At 46.8% G+C, this 27,331-nt stretch overlaps 1 protein-coding gene across 1 annotated transcript in view; it reads right to left on the reverse strand.

The window, feature by feature from the left end:
• Positions 1–9,098: 9,098 nt before the first annotated feature.
• The window catches only part of RAB40B (RAB40B, member RAS oncogene family), a 63,293-nt gene continuing 45,060 nt past the window's right edge, over positions 9,099–27,331 (reverse strand). Inside the window, exons 4-7 of the mRNA XM_066586137.1 lie at positions 22,704–22,764; positions 17,240–17,317; positions 16,293–16,515; positions 9,099–10,188 (exon numbers count right to left, since the gene is read on the reverse strand). Of these exons, the coding sequence (XP_066442234.1) occupies positions 9,917–10,188; positions 16,293–16,515; positions 17,240–17,317; positions 22,704–22,764 (634 nt within the window). The 3' untranslated portion in view covers positions 9,099–9,916. The remainder of the gene's footprint in view (positions 10,189–16,292; positions 16,516–17,239; positions 17,318–22,703; positions 22,765–27,331) is intronic.

The raw sequence follows: 27,331 nt of genomic DNA on the forward strand, positions 1-27,331 counted from the left end.
TCTCCTCAGTATGTACACACACGCAGAGGTCAGTTAGATTCTCCTCAGTATGTACACACACGCAGAGGTCAGTTAGATTCTCCTCAGTATGTACGCACACAGAGGTCAGTTAGATTCTCCTCAGTATGTACGCACACAGAGGTCAGTTAGATTCTCCTCAGTATATACACACAGAGGAGCATTAGATTCTCCTCAGTATATACACACATAAGTCAGTTAGAATCTCCTCAGTATATACACATAGAGGAGTATTAGATTCTCCTAAGCATATACACAGAGGTCAGTTAGATTCTCCTCAGTATATGTGCACACAGAGGTCAGTTAGATTCTCCTCAGTATGTGCACACAGAGGTCAGTTAGATTCTCCTCAGTATGTGCACACAGAGGTCAGTTAGATTCTCCTCAGTATGTGCACACAGAGGTCAGTTAGATTCTCCTCAGTATGTGCACACAGAGGTCAGTTAGATTCTCCTCGGTATGTGCACACAGAGGTCAGTTAGATTCTCCTCAGTATGTGCACACAGAGGTCAGTTAGATTCTCCTCAGTATATGTGCACACAGAGGTCAGTTAGATTCTCCTCAGTATGTGCACACAGAGGTCAGTTAGATTCTCCTCGGTATGTGCACACAGAGGTCAGTTAGATTCTCCTCAGTATGTGCACACAGAGGTCAGTTAGATTCTCCTCAGTATATACACAAAGAGGGGAGGTAGATCAATATATATACTGAAAGGTAAGGTAGATTCTCCTCAGTATATACACAGAAAGGTCAGTTGGTTATCCTCAGTATGTGTACACAGAGGTGGGGTACATTCTCTTCAGTATATACACATAGAGGAGCATTAGATTCTCCTCAGTATATGTGCACACAGAGGTCAGTTAGATTCTCCTCAGTATATATACACACAGAAGTCAGTTAGATTCTCCTCAGTATATACACAAAGAGGGGAGGTAGATCAATATATACACTGAAAGGTCAGTTGGTTATCCTCAGTATGTATACACAGAGGTCAGTTAGAGTCTCCTCAGTATATACACATAAAGGTGAGGTAGATTCTCCTCAGTATATACACATAAAGGTGAGGTAGATTCTCCTCAGTATATACACATAAAGGTGAGGTAGATTCTCCTCAGTATATACACATAAAGGTGAGGTAGATTCTCCTCAGTATATACACATAAAGGTGAGGTAGATTCTCCTCGGTATACACAAAGGTGAGGTAGATTCTCCTCGGTATACACATAAAGGTGAGGTAGATTCTCCTCAGTATATACACAAAGAGGGGAGGTAGATCAATATATACACTGAAAGGTCAGTTGGTTATCCTCAGTATGTGTACACAGAGGCGGGGTAGATTCTCTTCAGTATATACACAGAGGCAGGGTAGATTCTCTTCAGTATATACACAGAGCCAGGGTAGATTCTCTTCAGTATATACACAGAGGCAGGGTAGATTCTCTTCAGTATATACACAGAGGCAGGGTAGATTCTCTTCAGTATATACACAGAGGCAGGGTAGATTCTCTTCAGTATATACACAGAGGCAGGGTAGATTCTCTTCAGTATATACACAGAGACAGGGTAGATTCTCTTCAGTATATACACAGAGACAGGGTAGATTCTCTTCGGTATATACACAGAGACAGGGTAGATTCTCTTCGGTATATACACAGAGACAGGGTAGATTCTCTTCGGTATATACACAGAGACAGGGTAGATTCTCTTCGGTATATACACAGAGACAGGGTAGATTCTCTTCGGTATATACACAGAGGCAGGGTAGATTCTCTTCGGTATATACACAGAGGCAGGGTAGATTCTCTTCGGTATATACACAGAGGCAGGGTAGATTCTCTTCGGTATATACACAGAGGCAGGGTAGATTCTCTTCGGTATATACACAGAGGCAGGGTAGCTTCTCCTCGGTATATACACAGAGGCAGGGTAGCTTCTCCTCGGTATATACACAGAGGCAGGGTAGCTTCTCCTCGGTATATACACACACACAGAGAGGCGAGGTAGCTTCTCCTCGGTATATACACACACACAGAGAGGCGAGGTAGCTTCTCCTCGGTATATACACACACACAGAGAGGCGAGGTAGCTTCTCCTCGGTATATACACACACACAGAGAGGCGAGGTAGCTTCTCCTCGGTATATACACACACACAGAGAGGCGAGGTAGCTTCTCCTCGGTATATACACACACACAGAGAGGCGAGGTAGCTTCTCCTCGGTATATACACACACACAGAGAGGCGAGGTAGCTTCTCCTCGGTATATACACACACACAGAGAGGCGAGGTAGCTTCTCCTCGGTATATACACACACACAGAGAGGCGAGGTAGCTTCTCCTCGGTATATACACACACACAGAGAGGCGAGGTAGCTTCTCCTCGGTATATACACACACACAGAGAGGCGAGGTAGCTTCTCCTCGGTATATACACACACACAGAGAGGCGAGGTAGCTTCTCCTCGGTATATACACACACACAGAGAGGCGAGGTAGCTTCTCCTCGGTGTATATATATACACACACACACACACACACACACACACACACACAGAGAGGCGAGGTAGCTTCTCCTCGGTGTATACACACACACGCAGAGAGGCGAGGTAGCTTCTCCTCGGTGTATACACACACACGCAGAGAGGCGAGGTAGCTTCTCCTCGGTGTATACACACACACGCAGAGAGGCGAGGTAGCTTCTCCTCGGTGTATACACACACACGCAGAGAGGCGAGGTAGCTTCTCCTCGGTGTATACACACACACGCAGAGAGGCGAGGTAGCTTCTCCTCGGTGTATACACACACACGCAGAGAGGCGAGGTAGCTTCTCCTCGGTGTATACACACACACGCAGAGAGGCGAGGTAGCTTCTCCTCGGTGTATACACACACACGCAGAGAGGCGAGGTAGCTTCTCCTCGGTGTATACACACACACGCAGAGAGGCGAGGTAGCTTCTCCTCGGTGTATACACACACACGCAGAGAGGCGAGGTAGCTTCTCCTCGGTGTATACACACACACGCAGAGAGGCGGGGTAGCTTCTCCTCGGTATCTAGACAGAGGCGGGGTAGCTTCTCCTCGGTATCTAGACAGAGGCGGGGTAGCTTCTCCTCGGTATCTAGACAGAGGCGGGGTAGCTTCTCCTCGGTATCTAGACAGAGGCGGGGTAGCTTCTCCTCGGTATCTAGACAGAGGCGGGGTAGCTTCTCCTCGGTATCTAGACAGAGGCGGGGTAGCTTCTCCTCGGTATCTAGACAGAGGCGAGGTAGCTTCTCCTCGGTATCTAGACAGAGGCGAGGTAGCTTCTCCTCGGTATCTAGACAGAGGCGAGGTAGCTTCTCCTCGGTATCTAGACAGAGGCGAGGTAGCTTCTCCTCGGTATCTAGACAGAGGCGAGGTAGCTTCTCCTCGGTATCTAGACAGAGGCGAGGTAGCTTCTCCTCGGTATCTAGACAGAGGCGAGGTAGCTTCTCCTCGGTATCTAGACAGAGGCGAGGTAGCTTCTCCTCGGTATCTAGACAGAGGCGAGGTAGCTTCTCCTCGGTATCTAGACAGAGGCGAGGTAGCTTCTCCTCGGTATCTAGACAGAGGCGAGGTAGCTTCTCCTCGGTATCTAGACAGAGGCGAGGTAGCTTCTCCTCGGTATCTAGACAGAGGCGAGGTAGCTTCTCCTCGGTATCTAGACAGAGGCGAGGTAGCTTCTCCTCGGTATCTAGACAGAGGCGAGGTAGCTTCTCCTCGGTATCTAGACAGAGGCGAGGTAGCTTCTCCTCGGTATCTAGACAGAGGCGAGGTAGCTTCTCCTCGGTATCTAGACAGAGGCGAGGTAGCTTCTCCTCGGTATCTAGACAGAGGCGAGGTAGCTTCTCCTCGGTATCTAGACAGAGGCGAGGTAGCTTCTCCTCGGTATCTAGACAGAGGCGAGGTAGCTTCTCCTCGGTATACAGACAGAGGCGAGGTAGCTTCTCCTCGGTATACAGACAGAGGCGAGGTAGCTTCTCCTCGGTATACAGACAGAGGCGAGGTAGCTTCTCCTCGGTATACAGACAGAGGCGAGGTAGCTTCTCCTCGGTATACAGACAGAGGCGAGGTAGCTTCTCCTCGGTATACAGACAGAGGCGAGGTAGCTTCTCCTCGGTATACAGACAGAGGCGAGGTAGCTTCTCCTCGGTATACAGACAGAGGCGAGGTAGCTTCTCCTCGGTATACAGACAGAGGCGAGGTAGCTTCTCCTCGGTATACAGACAGAGGCGAGGTAGCTTCTCCTCGGTATACAGACAGAGGCGAGGTAGCTTCTCCTCGGTATACAGACAGAGGCGAGGTAGCTTCTCCTCGGTATACAGACAGAGGCGAGGTAGCTTCTCCTCGGTATACAGACAGAGGCGAGGTAGCTTCTCCTCGGTATACAGACAGAGGCGAGGTAGCTTCTCCTCGGTATACAGACAGAGGCGAGGTAGCTTCTCCTCGGTATACAGACAGAGGCGAGGTAGCTTCTCCTCGGTATACAGACAGAGGCGAGGTAGCTTCTCCTCGGTATATAGACAGGGGCGAGGTAGCTTCTCCTCGGTATATAGATAGGGGCGAGGTAGATTCTCCTCGGTATATACACAGGGGTGAGGTAGATTCTCCTCGGTATATACACAGGGGCGAGGTAGATTCTCCTCAGTATATACACAGAGGGCGAGGTAGATTCTCCTCAGTATATACACAGAGGCGAGGTAGATTCTCCTCAGTATATACACAGGGGCGAGGTAGATGCTCCCTCAGTATATACACAGGGGTGAGGTAGATTCTCCTCAGTATATACACAGGGGTGAGGTAGATTCTCCTCAGTATATACACAGGGGTGCAAATGTAAAAAAAAAAAAAAAACACCACGCTCCGGAGCCAAGAGAAATCAATAATCCGTTCTACAGTCCGTACATCTATGCATTTCAGCAGTAAGATTCCGCCTTTCTGAAGCAATCATAATAATAAAGTGAAATTCATCTATAAATAAATAGGGTTAAAAATCTACCTCACACACCCTTTCCTGCTCCTGGAGAACGCCGATGTGGGCGCCATCTTGGCGTCACGGGGTCGGGCAGGTCAATCCACGTGACATACTACGTCACACTAATCACGTGGTAGACCACGTCATTTACACACCCATTCATAAAGCACGGGTCAACTTCATTAGACTCGTTGCGCCGTTCTAAAACTTACGGTTATCCACATTATCATTCATAAATACACCTTCACTTCTCCTATACGGGTATACACCCGTATGCATCTAAAAGACATTCTATCTTTACAATTCTCCCCCAAGATTACATTTCATTAGAAAAAAAACTTTATACAATCAATACATTTCTAGAAACAATTGAAAAAACCCATTATGATCTAATGAATTTAAATTCAACTAAATTATCCTATTGTTAAAAAACACTGATATTATTCATATGCATAGCTTATCGGAAAATACTCTACAGTCTTATAGAATTTATACGGGGGATATATATCATGTAACTATATCATATATGGCAGATTTTCATTTTTTCACGCCTAGAATTGAATACTGAAGTTGAAACCCCTTTACTTTTCCTATTAGGATGTAAAGAATGGTTCTCGCAAATTTCATTTTTGTACGCTTCAGATGTGTGTTATTAGGTACATTACGTAGGGTGGGGTGGAGTCACTTACTTTTGACACAGAATTGAATAATCAAGTTGCAACCCCTTTACTTTTTCCTCTTTACAACCTAAAGAATGGTTGCGCCAAATTTCAAGTTTGTACGACATCGGGTAGTTAGAGAATTAGTGGGGAGTCAGTCAGTGAGTAAATGAGTGAATGAATGAGTCAGTGAGGGCCTTCGCATTCATATATATAGATTTACACCAAAAACTGGTGTAAATTATACCAGAAACGTACACCAGGTGAGACTTGGCATACATTTTATCTGAAGACTCATGAGGAGACGGGGATGTGCTGAATACATGAAGGTCTGCACCTCTTCATGATGTATTATGCGCACGGCACAGTGGGGAAATAGTGGGCTTAGTAAATGTCCCCAATAGATTCTCTTTGGTGTTCTTGGAACTAATGTGTCGTGTTCTGCCCCCTCAGACCCTGCATTAAGTGAAGAAGTGGAGGGGAGAGGAATAAGCTGCTGCTAGTCACCTTCTGACAGCGGCTTATCTTCAGTGAGAGCAAAGGCTCGAGGATATTGGAAACCAACATGCCCAATCCCTCTTCTTTCCAAAGTCTGCCTTTAGGGAAGAGTTGACACTGGCCCCACAGCAACCAACAGGGGCCAGTGTCAACACATATCCGACGTTGATAGGATATGTATGGGCACTTTTAGATCACGCGAGATTGGTATGGGGTGTCTAATATTGTCTAAATATCGACACAGATTATCCGACCTTGATTCTCTACCAGGCACAGTGCAGTAAACTTGGAACTAGCTGTGCTGGGTAGTGCAGCTCAGTCCCATTCACCAAACTATACCTGAACTGTAGGACTGCTGGGACTAAGACCCCTACTGATCTGATGCGATATGTGGATATGCCATTAACATAGCCCCGGAGAACCACTTTAACTCCTTAAAGACATTTTCCATTTTTCCTCCCTCTTTTCAAAAAAATACTTGTTTATTTATCCATTGATCTAACTGCCTGAGGGCGGACACCCACTGGCGATATTTTCTATCTTGCGCTGCAAGAGCAAGTGAAAACACTCACCTCGCAGCGCAAGAAAGATGCCAGAATTAGACCGTGATATCGCCAGTCTTTTCTATGGGGCCAGCGTCAGCAGTGCTAGCCCCGTTGAAAAGATATGGAGAATACCGCGGAGTTGTGCCACAGCTGTGGCAGGAGTTTCCTTTATCCCAGCGGGGATGAAGGAATCCTCTGCCACAGCTGTGGTTGAAGTGCAGCAAGCTATCCCATTGCTTTCAATAGGATCGGCGCTGCTGCCAGTCCCATTGAAAGCAGTGGTTTTTGGCATATGAAATGCAAAGATAACGGGAACACGGACATGCAGTGAAAAAATCTTCTTTATTGTTCCAAGTGCTTCACATAATCAGATAGCAGAGAGAACGTGTTTCAGCTCGTAAAGAGCCTTGTTCACCTCATGATAGTGCTTAGCTATTCATGAATGAATAGCTAAGCACTATCAGCTATTCGCTGAGTGCTCAGCCAATTACAAAGTACTAGCTGTTATTGGCTGAGCGCTCAGCCAGTCCGCACAGCCCTTTCAGGAGGTCCGTGGGGATGAAGGAAACTCCTGCCACAGCTGTGACAGCTGTGGCAAACATCCGCGGTATTCTCCATATCTTTTCAATGGGGCTAGCGCTGCTGCCGCCCGCTGGCCCCGTTGAAAAGACTGGTGATATCCCGGCGTTATCCCGTTTTTTTTCTCGCACTGCTAGGTGAGAGTTTTCACTTGCTCTCGCAGCGCAATGGAGAAAAAAAAGCCAGTGGGTGTCCGCCCTGAGGGTTGTTTTTTGCGGGATGAGTTGTATTTTTCAATGGAACCATTTAATGAACCATATAATGTACCTTAATACCTTAAAAAAAAGTAGAGTAAAATGAAAAAAAAAAAAAAAAACACAATGAAATTCCGCCATCTTTCGGTGCGTCTTGTTCCTACGGCGCATAAACTGCAACAAACATGACCTGATAACTTTATTCTATGGGTCAGTACGATTACTACGATACCAAAAACTTATATAAAAGTTTTTTTTTCTTTTTTGCTGTACTACTTGAATTTTTTTCCAAAGATATTTAATTTTTTTAAAGTATTTTCTGTGTCCATCTTCTGCGCGCAATAACTTTTTTTATTTTCCAGTCGACAGACTTGTGCGAGGGCTCATTTTTTGCAGGACGTCCTGTAGTTTGCGCATTGGTACCATTTTGCAGTGGATACAACTTTTTGATCGCTTTTTATTGCATTTTTTCTTGAAGACAGGGTGACCAAAAAAAGCTAACTTCCGGTGTTCTTTATTTGTTCTGACGATGTTAATCGTGTGGAGTAAATAATGCGTTACTTTAATAGATCAGACTTTTATGGACGTAGTGATACCAAACATGTAGTTTTGGTTTTATTATTTAGATTATTTTATTATAAATATGGCAAAAGGTTTTTCTTTAACATTAATTAAAAAAAAAAAAAAAAGTATGGGTAAAAACTTTATTGATCTTATTTTTACTTTTTTTCTTAGTCCCCAGAGGGGACAACAACTTGCGATGCTTTGATCGCTACTGCAGTATGATGTAATGCCATAGCATAACATCATACTGCGATCGGGCAGGCATTCTATCAAGGTATCCTACGGGCATCGTTTGATAGGCATTGTGCCAAGACAGCCATGGGGCCTTTCAGAAGGCCCCCGGCTGCCATTACACCCGTACAGCTCCCTGCGATCTCATCACGGTATTTAAATGTCGCTGTCAGAGTTGAATGCAGCCTTTAAAGAGCTAACAGCTCCGATGAGCCGCGCAGCTCATCGGAGCTGTTGCCGCCGGGTGTCAGCTGTAAGAAATCTCCCTTCATACATACCCCGGCACTGCAGGATTTAAATGTACCTCCTATAACGTTAAGGTGCTAAAATGGGGTTTTCCCGTGAAATCAGGAAAGGGCATTAATAGTTGATTAGGACCTCGACTGATCAGCTGAGCAGGCGCATACTGCCAGCGCCGCAAATACACAGAAGTCAGAGGGGAAGTCTCCGCTCTGACCTCTGTGTAGTGGCCGGTGCTTGTAACTGCAGGCACGGCTCTAATTGAAATCAATGGGAGCTGTGCCTGCAGTAACAAGCGCCGGCCATAACATGGAGGTAAATGCGGAAGCTTCCGCTGCGACCTCTGTATTTGCGGCGCTGACAGCATGAGCCCACTCAGCTGATCGGTCGGGGTCCTGAGTGACGGACCCCGGCTGGTCAACTATTGATGCCCTTTCCTGATGATAGGTCATCAGTAGTATTTCTATGGAAAACCCCTTTAAGCAGATGTGACATTGGTGTCCTTGTGCATAAAGCCCAGAATGCAGTCACTTCAGTGCCTAAAGGTTTCTTCTTCAGTCCACACAGACCTCACAAGCTTTTTAGACATTTATTTTTTCTCCTTAAATAGCGTTTCTTCCTCTTTATAAAACATTTCTTCAAATCACATTGAAAGTCACAAATGCATCGCAAATAAAACATATTCACAATCCAAACACTTCTTTGGCATTTGGGCAAAAATTTTTCATTTTGTTTTCTTGTTTCTCAGCAACTCTTCTTACATCTGTTACAAAATATTTAGTTTTACAGAAATATAAGCATATTTATATATATATATCTATCTCTCATCATCGTCATCTTCATCATCAATATCACAGAGAAATCCCAAAAAAGTATTAAATAACGTTAAAAAAAAAAAAAATAGTTCTCAAACTTTTCTCACACATACCTGACACGTTGCCAGTGCATCTTAAGTACACCTGTGGAGCAGCCTTTGCTGGAGTGGGGATGACAGGAAGTGCGCGAGTGGCTGGGGAAGGGGCTGCAGTGTATATACTATACAGTGCAGCGCATTTCAAAAAAATAGGCGCTGTATTAGGGTCAATACTTTCCATTAAAGGTAGCGCAAATTCATACAGTAAAAGTCGCATAAGCTTGTGAGGGGATCCTGACTGAAGCAGCTCATAAACAAAAAGGTAACAATAATAATAAAACCAAGCCATGCATAAAGAACACAGCGGCGTCATGTAAGGTCTGGAGAATGGGTCTTGAAAATAAAATAGAAGCAGCATTATCTTGGGAGACCTAAACTTCCTGACAAAAAAAGGGTATAATGAACGTCCTGTTGGCTTTCAGTTTCCTCAGGGGTGGTGTATAGATGCCCCGCCCCTGCAGATCCCTCCACGGCTCAAGCTTATGATATTTTGCAGCTGTTCCTTGTGCAATTCTTAGGGGGGCTTTGTGGTGGACGGATGATCTTGGCTTTTTTCAGGCTGTGCCTCTTGTTTAAGTTGTTGGCGGTGAGCGAGTAAGATCGGCCGTGCATCATCCTGGCATTCAGTCCGTTTGCCATGGAAAATGATTTCAAATGGCTTCGTAAGGCAACCGGAAGTGGGAGCTTATCAACTAGGTGAACAGGGGTGCAGGATACGATGGCGCGGCAGCAGAGATCTTGTAGACTCAGTACTGTGGAAAGACACAAGGGAGGTGGTAAGTAAAGAGGACACTACGACTAATAAACTTAATACTGTATCATTAAACCCTTGAGGACCACCCACACGCCTTTTTACGGCAGCAAATAGGGGCCTTATTCTGATAGCTATGCCTTTTTATGGCATTGCATCAGAAGCCTGGCATGGGTCTCCGATGTTAGGGGGAGCGACTATTTGTTTGTTGGATGACAGCCTGGCACTTGCTCAAACAGTGGGGACTGGAGAAATCTTCAAGCCCTGCTGTTTAATCTGTTACATGCTACGGTCAATACGAATGTGGCATGTAAAAGGCTGACTAAGGGAAGAGGCTTCCTCTGTCACCCATTGGACCCCCTAGATATGGCACCTGGAGGGCTTGAAGATGGCCTCCGCGTGTGACATGCATAGTGGCCTATGAGGCTCAGCTTCATAAGCAATACAATACACTGCTATACTCTACAAAATGTTAGGTTTCCAAAAATTAAGAAAAATGAAGACTAGAGCTCATCCTGTAAAAAACATAAGGGTTGGAAAAATGTAAAAGGTTATGGCTCTGGGAACGCGACAACAAAACAAATGAAATATGCAGTTGGTCATTAAGGTATAAAATAGGGCTTGGAGTGGGCTTGAAGTTCCTGGGCCTTGTACAATATCTTTACCACGGACTCCCATCTGTAATACTACTGTACTGTCATCTCATGCAACAGAGGCCTTTAAGCCCTTAAGATACAATGGCCCAGTTGTAACGGTTACATCCGGTATAGCTACATTAGTGTGTTCCACAGGTCGCAGTTCTCTATAGAGACCCTTCACAGATATAGATATTAAAACTTAATAACTTTTATTAAATAATTATAAAAACATGGGCTCACATATAACACAGACATTGAGACAATACAAAAAAGTAACACAAATTATAAAGGATCGCCCCTGGTTGGTGATCGTGTAGGGTAGCAGATCTCCTAGATAATTCAGGGAGATTGTTAGGATTTTATTTATTCACTCTCCGGTATGCTTAAGACGTCGTGAAAATATATATACGAGTCTTTGAAGTACCGCTAATAAAGATAGATGATGGAGAATTTTTGTGTAGTAGTTGGGCCCAGAATTGAGTCCCACAGTTCACAAAAACATGTACCCACGTCCAAATGATAGAGATTTGATTTAGATAATTATGCGGTACGGGATTGATGTAGAGGTACCCAATTGTAACACGATATTGTTTTGCATATCGATGATGCTAGACCAAAAGACTCTATATGAGCACCTAATTGTACCCTGATGTTATATTGCACATCAAAGGTGCTGAACAAGAGGGCTCAGAAGGCTCAACGCGTTTCCCTGTCCTGATACAGGACAGTTCCTCAGGAGTGACGGTGATTGTCACCATAAGCTTATGTGTAGTGGTTATGAAATAAACCAATAGTTGCCAGGGTTCGGTAATTAATCAAGTCCTTGTATCAAGTGGTGGGACCCAATTTTGGGTAATACCACCTGCTTGATATTTTGCGTAAGTCACGGTACTACTTCAATATTATAGTTTCCGACGCGGTGTCTGTGTTGTCACCACTGTCGGATTTCCCAGGTGTGCACACCCTAAAGGGAAACTCAGTTGGTGCTAAATCATAACCTAGTTTGCGCCAATCCTTCTGTGGGTAGATCAGATCACACCCCAGACGAGGGATAAAAGGAGCTTCACACCTCTAGGTCCAGGCTGGTCACTCACTTGATATGCAATATAACATCGTATTACAATTGGGTGCTCATATAGAGTCTTTTTGTCTAGCATCATCGATATGCAAAACAATATCGTGTTACAATTGGGTACCTCTACATCAATCCCGTACCGCTTAATTATCTAAATAATCAAATCTCTATCATTTGGACATGGGTACATGTTTTTGTGAACTGTGGGACTCAATTCTGGGCCCAACTACTACACAAAAATTCTCCATCATCTATCTTTATTAGCGGTACTTCAAAGACTCGTATATATATTTTCACGACTTCTTAAGCATACCGGAGAGTGAATAAATAAAATCATAACAATCTCCCTGAATTATCTAGGAGATCTGCTACCCTACACGATCACCAACCAGGGGCGATCCTTTATAATTTGTGTTACTTTTTTGTATTGTCTCAATGTCTGTGTTATATGTGAGCCCATGTTTTTATAATTATTTAATAAAAGTTATTAAGTTTTAATATCTATATCTGTGAAGGGTCTCTTACTTTAAATATATAGATCTCTATACCACTGTGATTCCAGTTCTCTATAGTGACCACAAGGGAGCAGAGCTGGGGTACTTTCTGCAAAGAGTTAAGTCATAAGGGAAAACAAAAACGTTTAGCACCATGTTAGCCAGTAGATCGAAGTGCGATTGTTCCCGGCAAGAGAAACCAAGTAATCTTGTAGATAGGATAGCTTTAATGGCTAACAAAAATACATGATGTCACAGCGAGCTTTCAGACTTCTCAGGGTCCTTCCTCAGGCATGATGGAACACATCTAAAGACATATTTAATACATACACATGATCACATGGGAGGGCAGGAACAAGGTGAACTTAAAGGGGTTGTCCCGCGGCAGCAAGTGGGTCTACACACTTCTGTATGGCCATAATAATGCACTTTGTAATGTACATTGTGCATTAATTATGAGCCATACAGAAGTTATAAAAAGTTTTTCACTTACCTGCTCCGCTGCTGGCGTCCTCGTCTCCATGGAGCCCGCCTAATTTTCGCCGTCTAAAATGGTCTAATGGCCAAATTAGACGCGCTTGCGCAGTCCGGGTCTTCTGCTTTCTTCAATGGGGCTCCGTGTAGCTCCGTGTAGCTCCGCCCCGTCACGTGCCGATTCCAGCCAATCAGGAGGCTGGAATCGGCAATGGACCGCACAGAAGAGCTGCGGTCCACGGAGGAAGAGGATCCCGGTAAGTATAGAAGTCACCGGAGCGCGGGGATTAAGGTAAGCGCTGAGCGGGTTTTTTTTTACGTCCCTGCATCGGGGTTGTCTCGCGCCGAACGGGGGGGGGGGGTTGAAAAAAAAAGAAACCCGTTTCGGCGCGGGACAACCCCTTTAATTTGTACAAGATAAATACCAGAGACAGAACATTCACATGTTCCACGTCTGATGTTGTGTACCTGATCCTGTGCAGGGCCTCTTGTGGGCCACACGATTAAACAGAGAAAGACAGAATGACCTGTGGCCAAGCATTTTTTTAGTCATGGACACAACATACAACATATGAGAGTTATCATACTTAAAGGGGTTCTGTCAGGGGAAAAAAAAAAAAAAATCATACCCCACCTGTGCCTTACAGGGCCGGTCACTGGGAACCTGCTGGTCTTTTCCCCTCCCTCCGGCAGCTGTCTGATCGCAGGGCAAGTCCTGCCACCAGGGTCAGTGGTTGACGTGTCAGAAGTGACGCGCCGCCCACTGATTGACCTGGCTACGTCTAAACTCTGCAGTCCTCAGAGAGTCGATGGCAAGTGAGCATGCGTCCCCCCTCCAGGCACGCTTGCGCACTCGCGTCGACTCTCCATGGACGGCAGAGGTAAGACGTGGCTAGGTCGTCGGGGACGCGCATGCGCATGCAGGAGCCGCTGGAAGATGACCCCTCACATGGCACCTAAACAACGGAGGGACCAAGTACAACAGGATTAGGTGAGTTTGCTTTGTTTTTTTTTTTACTTTTCTCTTTCCACAGGTCAGACTGTAAAGGAATGCAGAGGAGTATATATATTTTTTATTTTTGCTGACAGAACCCCTTTAAAAGCCATTTTAAATCCCAATGTCACAGAAGAATTTGGGAATATAAGTGTATAACCATCTTTGATACTATCAGAAACGGTATGAATCTTGGAGGGGGGTTTCTACATCAGTGAAGATTATGAGATATGAGAACCTAGAGCAGAGATAACACGCTGTCCTGGTATTGACCTCCTAACATCAATTTAGAGACTATAAACTTTCACATTCCTTGTCACTGGACTAATTATTTACTGTTCTGCTCATCCCTCCCTAGTATTTATCTAAGTGCTATTAATCCCAACATGTCCGTGCCCTCTTATCGGGTCTCTGGTATTTATTTAGTGCACAGTAAGTACACCAGGTTCCTGCCCTCCCATGTGATCATGTGTATATATTAAATACATCTTTAGATTTATTCCATTAGCCTGAGGAAGGACTCCGAGAGTTTGGTAAGCTCGCTGTAACATCATGTATTTTTGTTAGTCATTAAAAGGTATCATATCTACAAGATTACTTGTTATCTCTCACTGAGAACAATCACACTTCACAAGGGTACATGAATGATTTTTCTGTCTGACTTTCGGAAATAGGACCCATCCATTTGAATGGGTGTTTGCACCCGGGCTTTTCTTTACTTGGACTCATAGTTCAAGTAAAAAAAAAATAAAAATTTCGCAGCATGTCCTATTTTTGTCTGATTTTCGGATGAGAGCAACACATGTCAATGTTGTGTGTTCAGCACATCAGGCAGCACACGGACAGGATGTCAGAGTGCTGTGCGATGCGAGTTGCACTCAAGAATCTCAGGCACAACTTTTACATTGCCCATGTGCATGTACCCTAAATCTGCCTGAACCGTGGATGCATACTGTTCATCACACGCCATGTATTAAATGCTGCTGTTACAGACAGTGACCTGCATGTGGCAGTAGTGGACCGTAGCTTGTAATCCGATTATCCACTAGGGTGATGTGTGAGCTGTAGCAAATAGTCAACAACACTCCAGATGAAGGAATAAGAAACCTTCAAGGTACAGGAATTATTTTCTCGTTCAGTCATGTGGCCTACTAATAATGATGGGGGCAGCCGTATCACTGGGGCACCCACGTACCTCGGCCAATTACAGGCAGCAGGTTGTGTGATTGCGGGGGCCGGCTGGGTACCCTGAGACCATCACCACTGCTAACTGCGCAGATTTACAATTTAGGACTAGAAAAACTGGGTCACTACAAAAGTAGCTGCAATGGCTGCTATAATGGATGTAACCCAGCTTTCTCAGAATTAAAGGGATTTTCCAGGATTTTAGCACTTTTTCTACTGATGACCTATCCTCAATAGATGATCGGCAGGGGTCCGCTGCTTGGGATTCCCGACACGCTGTCAGTACGGACAGTGCAGGCAGCAGTGCTCGCGTCCATGCTGCAGCGGCCCAGGCTCAAAGTGCAGGCACAGCTCCTACTGGACTCAATGGGAGCTGCAGCTGCACTACCGAATCAGGCTGCTGCAGTGTGGATAGCGCGATTTGCTTCCTGCACTGTCCGTACTGACATTGTTGCTGGGAATCAATTGATCGGCGGGGAGCCAGAGTGGCCGAAGTCCTGGAAGACCCTTTTAATTAGATTTCTAAGTAAGGGCTCATTCACATCAGCGTTAGCGGATTCCGTTTTCCTGCTCCGTCCAAGAGAATGAAAACGGCACGCCGTGGCCAAACGGGTAGTTTTATGATGGAATTGAATGCCTAAAGCCTAAGGCCTAATGCCACGGGCAGACTTGAATTGCAGCACCCGTGCGGACAATCCTCAGTTCAAGCTGCCCATAGGGAAACATGGGCGTTCACGGCTGAGTTAAAGAATGCGGATTTGTTTTGCGTAACTTCTGGTCTGAAAAACGAATCACAGCATGCTCCATTTCTGTGCGGTTCCTGCACGGACGGCTTCCACTGAAGTCAATGGCAGCCATCCTAATCTGTGGCCCGTCCGCAATTGAATTGAGATGCTGGGTGACAACCACTCTGGGAACAGTAACGGCAATGCTAAAGTTGTAAACCAGCTTTCCCAGCATCCTGGACAAATGAGTCATCCTGTGTTAATACATCCCTGACGCCTTATGTAAGCAGATTTACCATTCACTTTTCTCGACCATCTGGGAAAGTTGGGTGTCAGTCTATGAACTCCGGGTTCTATTTCCTAATGGACACCGATTTCTGTTTAGGGAAAGGTGGGTGATCAGCTGAGGAACACTGACTTCTAATTCTAGTTGTCATTCATATTTGTTCTCTGCCTATCCGAATCCAGGTAAGTTGGGTGACAAGCCTGGCTGGGTTCTGGGTTTCGATCACATACATACCCTTGTTGGGCCTCCAGAGACGATCCATGCCGTGCCGCATCAGCACGATCCTCGCAAGCTCGGTGAAGGACTCTGTAATGTTGAAGTTGCAAAGAGGGCTAACCTCAAAGAAGGTCATTCCCAGCCGCTCGGCGTAGCACTGCGCCTGCTCCGTGGACACCTGACGTTTGAAGGCCAAGTGGAGACGGTTTCCCACCAGTATCTTGGGCACCCCGGGCGCATGCTGAGCAACAGAGAACACAGTTAGCTGACAAATTATTGAAAAAAAAAACAACATATCTTCTGTTACTTAGTTATATCTGGGAAAGCTGGGTGCCATCCAATATGGCCGCCATTACAGCTCGTACAAGATTGGCCGCCTAGCTTTCCTAGCTTCTGAATGGTAAGTTATGCAGCTTAATGGGAGAACTACCATTGCTAACTTTACAAACTTGCTATTCAGAACTGGAAAAGTTCTGATGATCATTACCCAGCTTTCCCAGATACAGATTAATTTTTTATTTACCAACTTTACAGATTTGATGTTTTGTTATTTATCTGGTTAGCTTTGCTGTTCAGGACTCTAGAATGGCAGGTTGACCGCCCGCCCCGGTGGAAGCATGGCTGGCAGCTATGTTGGCTGTCACCAAGCTTTTCCAGACTTCTAAACTTGGAATACGCGGCTACATTGTATACATCATTCAGGTAGATCTGCCTTTCAGGGGTCTGGAAAGTTGGGTAACAACTAATATACCTGCCAGTTCAACTTCCACAAGTGTTGTCCCAAGATTTTCTAGACTCTTGAACATCAGATATGTTATGTACATTCCCCCTGCCTTAGGTAGTGCTCTTCTAGGCTCTGGAAAAGCTGGGTGGCAACATAGACTATCCCATTATACTCTTCATGGAACTCAGTGATAGCAATACCCTTAGTAGTGGCAAACCAGACCGCCGTTAAAAGGTCTCACCTCATCGATCTCCTTTATCCAACGGTTGATACCGTCAAACGACCAGCGATTTGTGATGTCATAGACCAGGATAACGCCCTGTGGGGAGAAAACACAGGACCCCGATTAACGTAAATTCACCAAAAAAAGACACTCTCTCCACTGTAGGCGGAGTATGGACGGCATAATGGGGGCAAGTGAGTGGAGCTGCCCTTTAATTACTACATTTGGGATGAGTCATGGTGATGGTAATAAGATATTGTCCCTTCGCAGATGACAAAGCTTCGGCGCACGTTGAGCTCTGCTACACTAAAGATGTTAGCAATTATAGCCAAAGGTTTCACAATCCGGATCACATGACTTTGCGGAGAGCGCAGTTGGCCGGAGAGCTTGCAGGCCGCGATTAGCCAACAGCAGGAATGTGGAACGTCATCCCAGCAACGGAGGAGTCAGAGTTTCTTCTCCGCGACCTGCAGGGACGGCCGTGTTCCTGGCAGTAGATGGGATAGAATCCCGCAGCTGAACAGATGATGCACGCTACAGGGATGGGTTTACAAGCCCGAGCGTCCTGCGCCGATACACAGTAACGCAAAAAACTAAAAGTTACTGGGAAATCATAAGGATTTGAATTTTAATATATACGGGTGGAGGAGGTCAATTTATAAAGTGGATTTTCATGGCGGATTTCGCGTTTTCGCGAAAATGAGCGGGGTGAAATCTGCGACAAAATCAAAGCAAAATTTGCAGGAAAACCACATGCTACATGCAAAGATTTGCTGTGTGATTTTTCTACTATCCTCTGTTTAAACAACCTCCCGCCCGAAAATGCCACACACCCCACCCCGTACGATGGATAAGCAGCTCTTAGTATTAATGGATTCCTGCCAGATCCACAATGTGGCGCAATCTACCATGCGGCAGGGAGTCCGTGCGGCTTTGGTTTTCCCTGCCAAATTCCTGTATTTAGCTGGAATGGAGAAAGGAAACGGTCTGTCCAGTATCCATAAATAACTGTCCGCGGCTTATCAGCGCCGTACAGGCGGCCATACCCCTCCCAAAAACTGCCATGGCAACCGGACCCCATATGTGCGGCATGGTCCTCACTTTGTCACAGATCATTTACTAAGGTAATTAAGAGTTCTGGTACTTTCCAAGAGATTTTGCAATGAATCTACATTTTCTATACTTCTGCTTGCTGTCAGGGAACAGAGGCTGAAATCCTGACCTGGCCTAAAATTCTATCTTCTGTGAGCCTTAAAGGGGTTGTCCCACTTGTAGCTGTTTTCAGACTGCTCCGTACATTGTACAGTGGCCTGGGATGGCCGAGTCCTATTGAAGTGAATTGGATTCGGCTTGCAGTACCACTTCTGGCAACTGCACAATGTACGGAGCTGTCCCAAAAAAGCTAGAAGTGGGAGAACCCCTTTAAGAGCTTGAACATTCACCAATACTGATACATTGTAGGCGATTTGTGGTGCAGCTGTGTTTTAGCCCAGAGAGATTTATCAGAATTGTAGCAAAGCCTTAGCTGTGAGATGTATTGGATCAAAATATGATTTTGACTTTGGAATGTTAACAAGAAGGTGTCCATTCACTGACAGCAAGCAGAATTCTTCAACAAGTTTAGGAAATTAAACACAACGTATTTATATATACACACCAGAATACAATAGAATACCAGATACATTAATTTCAATAAAGAGATAATAGTTTCAGGCAGCACTAGCATATACACTGTGTGGGTGCGCCGTCCTCGAGGCAGCACTAGCATATACACTGTGTGGGTGCGCCGTCCTCGAGGCAGCACTAGCATATACACTGTGTGGGTGCGCCGTCCTCGAGGCAGCACTAGCATATACACTGTGTGGGTGCGCCGTCCTCGAGGCAGCACTAGCATATACACTGTGTGGGTGCGCCGTCCTCGAGGCAGCACTAGTATATACACTGTGTGGGTGCGCCGTCCTCGAGGCAGCACTAGTATATACACTGTGTGGGTGCGCCGTCCTCGAGGCAGCACTAGCATATACACTGTGTGGGTGCGCCGTCCACGAGGCAGCACTAGCATATACACTGTGTGGGTGCGCCGTCCTCGAGGCAGCACTAGCATATACACTGTGTGGGTGCGCCGTCCTCGAGGCAGCACTAGCATATACACTGTGTGGGTGCGCCGTCCTCGAGGCAGCACTAGCATATACACTGTGTGGGTGCGCCGTCCTCGAGGCAGCACTAGTATATACACTGTGTGGGTGCGCCGTCCACGAGGCAGCACTAGTATATACACTGTGTGGGTGCGCCGTCCACGAGGCAGCACTAGTATATACACTGTGTGGGTGCGCCGTCCTCGAGGCAGCACTAGCATATACACTGCGTGGGTGCGCCGTCCTCGAGGCAGCACTAGCATATACACTGTGTGGGTGCGCCGTCCTCGAGGCAGCACTAGCATATACACTGTGTGGGTGCGCCGTCCTCGAGGCAGCACTAGTATATACACTGTGTGGGTGCGCCGTCCTCGAGGCAGCACTAGTATATACACTGTGTGGGTGCGCCGTCCTCGAGGCAGCACTAGTATATACACTGTGTGGGTGCGCCGTCCTCAAGGCAGCACTAGCACATACACTGTGTGGGTGCGCCGCCCTCGAGGCAGCACTAGCATATACACTGTGTGGGTGCGCCGTCCTCGAGGCAGCACTAGTATATACAGTGTGTGGGTGCGCCGCCCTCGAGGCAGCACTAGCATATACACTGCGTGGGTGCGCCGTCCTCGAGGCAGCACTAGTATATACACTGTGTGGGTGCGCCGTCCTCGAGGCAGCACTAGTATATACACTGTGTGGGTGCGCCGTCCTCGAGGCAGCATTAGTATATACACTGTGTGGGTGCGCCGTCCTCGAGGCAGCACTAGTATATACACTGTGTGGGTGCTCCGTCGTCGAGGCAGCACTAGCATATACACTGTGTGGGTGCGCCGTCCTTGAGGCAGCACTAGTATATACACTGTGTGGGTGCGCCGTCCTCGAGGCAGCACTAGTATATACACTGTGTGGGTGCTCCGTCGTCGAGGCAGCACTAGCATATACACTGTGTGGGTGCGCCGTCCTTGAGGCAGCACTAGCATATACACTGTGTGGGTGCGCCGTCCTTGAGGCAGCACTAGTATATACACTGTGTGGGTGCGCCGTCCACGAGGCGACACTAACATATACACTGCGTGGGTGCGCCGTCCTCGAGGCAGCACTAGTATATACACTGTGTGGGTGCGCCGTCCTCGAGGCAGCACTAGTATATACACTGTGTGGTTGCGCCGCCCGCACGGAGGATCCACGGCAAACCGCAGGCTTTGAAAGGCATGAACTTTCGATTTTTCCGTTAACACTCGCACATACGAATGGCGTATTCTGCGAGCGGAAGAAAAATCACAGCCTGCTCTATTTTGATGCGGACGGCATTCATTGTAGTCAATGAAGGCCGACCAACCTGCAACCCAAAGACAACTACCTTTGTGTATGGGCTGCGGGCCCCCGTGTCATCGCTTAGCGACGGCGTGGTATATACGTAATACAGTGCAATGAGGTACGCAGGGTCGCCAGTTGGGTTTACAGCCGGAATCTGCTGGGGGCATTTGTCACATGGAAGCGGGGTGAGTCGAACCTCCATCGGGCAGGTACTGGCTACGCACAAACGGCACCCGTACAAGATCCAGTTGCTCCATCATCTCAGTGACGAAGATCCTGATCGTTGTATTGAATTTGCGCAGTGGGCGTCACAGTCATTGCAATGGCAGCCACATTTCACGGAGACGGGACTGCTCAGTAATGGAGAAAACTTCTACGTCAACGGGGAGGTGAACAAAAAAACGTTGCTCCCGGTCCGACACAAACCCACACTGGATGGATCTATTGAAGATGGTTGGCGCACAGAAAGTCACGGTGTGGCGCGGTGTGTGGGGTACGAAGATAGTGGGCACATGCTTCATCAACGGTAACCTTACTGCTTGCCAAGTATCTGCAACAGTTATGTGATGGGAGGGGGGGGGGGGGTCTTATCACTGTGTAATGAAGATGGGGCATTCCCAATGCTCTTCCAGCAAGTAGATTGGGTGTCGTGGCCCGGAGGAGTGCCCCCCGAGCTACCGGATCTCACCCCTTTGGACGTCAACCTGTGGGGTGATGTCAAGTCCAGGGTTTATGCAGTGAAAATCCAGAGTGTGGCGCACATGCGAGAGCGGATCCCGGACGCCGTGCAAGCACTTCTGCTGAGGTGCTGCGCTTGGGGCATCATGAATGGCCACGGGCATGGGCGGAGTCCCCATGCAGAATCGGTGCGTGCCTGTGGACAGAGGCCTAACTGTATTATGTGGGTCAGTCAGATTACAGAGATACGGCATTTATTTAGTTTTTTGTTGTACTAAAATCTTTTCCTTTTAAACATTGCTGTGCCGCCATCATCTGACCGCCGTTACGTTTTATTTTTCCACCGCTGGGACTGTGTGAAGGCTTGTTTTTTGCAGGATGACCTGTAGTTTACATGCATACAATTCTGGGATACAAATGACTTCTCACGTTCCTGCATAAATAATTTTTAAAGGGGTTTATTATGATGGTCTATCCTCAGGGCAGTCAATTAAAATTAGATTGGTGGGGCTCTGTCTCCCGGAACCCCTATGATCAACTATTCGCTGGGCTAGAGAACTTTTGTACCGAGTGGATTTCTGCAGAATGCAGACAGCTCCGTTCTTACTGCAGTGGCCAGGTTTGGTATTGCAGGCCAGGTTACCACTGAAATGAACGAGAACTTTGCCCGCAATTCCAAGACTGCCCACGGCAAGAACACTGGCCTGGCTGACTGGTGGAGGTCCCGAAAGACAGACCCGATTGATCTACAATTGAGGACTTGTGCTTAGGATAGGCCATCAATAGTTTACAACTGGACAACCCCTTTAATAGATCAGACTTTTATGGGTGTAGAGACACCAAATATTGTTTTTTTTTTAGATGTTTTTATGCTAAAAATGGGGTTTATTAAAAACCTAATATTTTTTATAATTAAAAAAAAAAAAAAATTATTTTAGTTTTCATAGGGCACTTGAGTTTGAATCGTTTGGTCACTTATACAATATACTGTAGTATTTCAGTACTGCAGTATATTGTATTTGAGCAGGCATTTTATTGAGTCCTAAAAGGCAGGGCTTAATAGGCAAACACCCACCACATATGGAGCAAGGGCGCTCCATATAAATCCCGCAGACACCTCCAATGTACATTGGATGTTGCTAAGGGGTTAAAAAGGGACCATGTCCAACTTGTGGCTCTCCAGCTATTACCGAACTACAACCTTCAAGCGTGCCGAACATCCTGCAGGTTGCTTTCCAGGTGTCAGATGACAAGGACAACCAATTATATGGACCACCTGGTCAGCAATCGATATGGCACATAACACGTATTTGGAATTTCCCCTCTAACCTCCCGTCTTTCCCATGTGACCTCACCTGAGCTCCTCTGGAATATGAACGAAAAATAGTGCAAAATCTTCCTTGTCCTGAAGTGTCCCTACAAGAGAGGATAGAAATAAGATAATGGGCACAGGTGGAAGACAACATCTTCTAACGCAGGTAATAAATGCAGTCACCCAGCTTTCCACATAGACTGAATGGCATCCAAATCTACATAGAATTAAATTACCATCATCTGATCCTTCTCTATACTCCTCAGCCCGTGTATCAGTCTTCACTGCAGTTCTGCCGTTTTATTCATGATTGTTTTACAGAGCTTTATGACCTACTGGAAAAGTTTTCTGGATATGTTGGAATGTTTTTCCACATATGTTCTAGCCATCAGCAATAATAGCTTTTCCGGATCTGCCCAGAAGCAGAGGCTGCCAAATAGTTGATCTTGGTTGTGAAACTCGGCCGGCTAATACCTCCAACCACAGAAGCTCCATACGAAGGGATTACACCATTCTCTTCTCTGAGCGCTGTGAAAAGTGATACTTTTGACATCCGAGACTGAACTATTCAGTGCTGGGAGGGCCGGCCGTGGCTCACAGACGAGCTGCTGTAGAAGTACCAGTCTGGGATGCCCAGCAGGGGTTTCCACGGCTTATATTTTGCATCCATGAACTGGGAATTTATGGTGGGCAAACGGGTGTCCCATGGAGCTTTTTGGGATTAAAACACTCAGTATTCGCTGCGATTATTTCCATTACTTGAAACCGCTGTGACCTCCTGGATTCCAAGTCTGTGGCTTTAGAATGACATTTTCAATTTTTCTGATAATTTTAGTTTTTGGCTTACAATAAAATGTATCACATACAGCATGCATATATATATATTATTACCGTATTACATACAGAGTGTAGTCAAAAATCCTGATTCAGCGCTGTAGCTCAAAACTGGTATCCTATAATGGTACTGTTGTATCTTGTCTCCACCAGAATAATGAGTGGAGACATGCTTTAGCAGTGCTGATTGGCTGCCGAAGACGTGCCCTCCTGCCTCATCCTCCCGCACCGTGACACTGACACACACATCCGCTGGAAGCGGGGCCAGCCGGGACCCGCGCACACACACGCCGCTGGAAGCAGGGCCGGCCTGGGAGCGCGCGCACACACACGCCGCTGGAAGCGGGGCCGGCCTGGGAGCGCGCACACACACGCCGCTGGAAGCGGGGCCGGCCTGGGAGCGCGCACACACACGCCGCTGGAAGCGGGGCCGGCCTGGGAACACGAACACACACACGAACACACACACACACGAACACACACACCTGGAAGCAAGCGGGGCCTGTACTGCTCCTGACAGCCCGATGTGCAGTGGCTGACACCCAGCCGACACCCTAGGACCACCGCTCCCGAAGCGCGCCGCAGTCACTCCGGCGTCCAATGCAGGAGGCATCCATGGAGGACAACAAGTTCCTTCCCTACAAGCCACCAGCCCTACTAGTTAATGGGGACAGCAGAGGACAAGGAGGCATGAAGCCGGATCCACCCCCCAAACTTTTTCAAATGGTCCCATGTCGTCCACATCCAAACCACGCTGTTCAGGGCCCTGCTGCGCTGCCTCAGCAGGGGCAATGCTGTCACTCTCCCAGTTCCCCCTGCGGACGCTGCAGAGGGGGACCACTGTGACTCTACCAGCAGTAGCGGCCGTAGCTTCAGGGCCGGCCCCGCTTCCAGTGGCATATGTGTGTTTGGGGCCTGGGAGAATGAGGCAGGGGGTCCAGCTCACGAGGGCACGTCTGCGGCAGCCAAGCAGCTGTTGGGGGCTTGTCCTTCAACTCAGGACTGCCAAAGCATGTCCACCCATTATTCTGGTGGAGACAAGATACAACAGTACCTCATAACAAAATAATGTCATACTTGAATATGAGGGCATGGATGTCTACAGGATGGTATAAAGAAAGACGTTTGGCACCGTTTTAGCCAGTAGAGCAAAGTGCGATTGTTCTCAGCCATAGGATTGTGTAGCGCATATATGCCTTCACATATCAGTATAGAACAGCAGTACGGAGATACAGCGCTGGACCAGTTTTAACTATAATTATCTATGATATTTTACAAGATGATATATATATATACATTTTTTCGGTACAATCCCTTTTCCTTGCCCCGTTCTCCCTCCCGCTGCAGCGGTGTATTGTGAGCTGCCGATATGCAGTTGCTGTAAAGGCTCAGTAATGACACGCTAACCACATAATTATAGGGAGCGAGTCGTGTTCTGAAGTGAACTCAGGGAATTTTAATTCAATAGATGTTTTTTCCCTCCATTTCATGAGCCGCTGGAGCGGAGGATTGTTCCACAGCGGCGGACAGGAAGGCTTACCTCCAAGCTCAATAGTCACCTGGAAAAAAATATTCCCCCAAGTCGCCCTTTAAAAGGGAACCTGCCATCATTTTCCAGCCTATTAAACCTCCTTCGGTGCCAGAATACGGACATACATCTTTTCCAGAACGGTTTCTCATGCCTCCTGCAGACATTTCGCACATCGTCGTAGATGGCTGCGGAGCGGTGCGGCAGGTGGGCCGAGCCATCTCTGCTGGCCGGAGTTTTTGGCATCCCTCTCTACTGATGTAACGTGGATGAGGTCATAGACATCCAGATCTCACACATATGCAGATTAGAAGTCCCTTTTCTGGGCAGATTCGGCATGTGGCGGACGGGCGTATTTATGCTTGCAAAACAAATGCCCAGATGGGCCCACTGTTTTGATCCGCAGTGAATCCGCACGTTTTAGGAGTACTCGCTGTGTATTTGCGTTTGCCTATTCTCTTCTAAGGCCTATTTCGGTGTATAATACACACCAAAATAGGACATGCTGCGCATGTTCACTGCGTATCACACACGTAAAAATATGTGGCGCAGTTACGTCTGTGTGAATGAGGCCGCACTACTTGTCACATGTTCAGAGTGGTCAGCAGGTTGTGTAAATCCATTGTACATGCCCCCGAAATATCAAATTTAATTCCAGGATGTAATGCAACAAAATAGGGAAAAACCAAGGGGGTTGAATAGTTTTGCAAGGCCCGGTGTAGGTTAAGATTTTAGCAACCTACAGCCACCACGAATAGGAACATAGGGGCTGAGTGTATACAGGCGCATGGAGTTCAATGGAAGCTTCTATTGGTCACTCCGTACAGACGGCCGTGGAGCACTCCCTACTGTGAAAGTATTAGGCTGGGTTCACACGGGACGGGTTTGCTGCGGAATTTCTGTGCGGCAAGTCTGCCCGCGGCCCCTAATCCCAGGATTAGCCAGCCATGTGATGAGATTTTGCAAAAATCTTGCCCACATGGGGTGGCAAAGCCGGGCGGAACCAGCGATGTGGCGCAGAATTGACAGATACAGCATGTCCATTCTTTTTTTCCCGTTGCGGCCTCACTCCTCTCTAACATAATATAATATGGGCAGTGAAAGGCATGGACTTCCGCTGGTTTGTACAGACATGTGGGTAGGAATTGTGATTTCTGCCAGCAGAAGAAAAAAAAAATTGCATAATGCTCTACTTTAGAGCGGATTCCACGCCTATGGGCTCCACTGATGTCTATGGATGCGAGCGATCCGCAGTGCATACGCAATATTGCGTATAGGCATAGATTTGCTGGCAACTTGCTAGGAGACCAGATACAAAAGTCTAAATTTTGGGGATTTTGGATCTGGTCAAAGAGAGAGAAGAAAGGAGGGAGGAGGAAAGAGAGAGAGAATTGTCAACCATGTGATGTTCTGATGTCATTCCCTGCTTCCGAGCTTTCTATACGCGTACCTCCGTGTAGAAAGGCGCACGCATATGCAACCATTCACAATTTGTTTCTGCGATTACTTACAGGTCTTACGCTGCGGATACCCACAAGAGAAATCCAACCTGTTCAAATGGGCCCGGCCTAAGGGCTAATGCCCCCGACTAGAATTCTGCTGCGTGAAATGCGGCCGAAATCTACGGCGTTACACCGGAGCTATTAGCTGAATGTTCACGCTGCGGAATTCCGCAGTGTGAAATTACCCGTGGCATGTCCTATCTGCTGCGGGAATACGCGTGGACGGATTTCAATTGTAGTCAATGGAAGCTGGTGTCACGCTATACCTCCGCTGTAGCACAGTGAAAGTATAGCGTGAGTACACTTCCCCGCCCACCGCCGGCCGCATCATATGATTCTGCGGGACTTGCACAGCAGATCTGGAGGGGAGCATGGGGTTTTGGGGGGGGGGGCTGTGATGTTTTTACATTGAGCGAACAATGACAGAGTTCGCTCGGCCAACTTGTTTATGCAAGCAGATAAATCATTCACTCGTGAATGAGGACACCTGAACAAACGGTATTTGAACTGAATGATTAGCAAATGACTCAGCAAGGATTTTCATGCTTGCATGAAATGAACCATAAGCAAGCAAATTATCTGATTGTTGGCCGTGTTTACACGGAATTATTTGTTCAAATTTGAATGATCCAGCGATTATCGTTCCGTGTAAAAGCACCCTTAGGCGTTTGTAGGATTTATTACTTTTTATAGCAAAAGGTGTAACTTAGGGTGTTGTCCACTTGTGATTGGACACTATACTTTCTTTAGTTTTGTTTTGCAAGAGTTAACACTGGGCTGGGCTAGTCAGAAAGAGCACAGTGGAGC

The sequence above is a fragment of the Eleutherodactylus coqui genome, chromosome 13 (assembly GCF_035609145.1).
Source record: "Eleutherodactylus coqui strain aEleCoq1 chromosome 13, aEleCoq1.hap1, whole genome shotgun sequence".
NCBI lineage: Eukaryota > Metazoa > Chordata > Amphibia > Anura > Eleutherodactylidae > Eleutherodactylus > Eleutherodactylus coqui.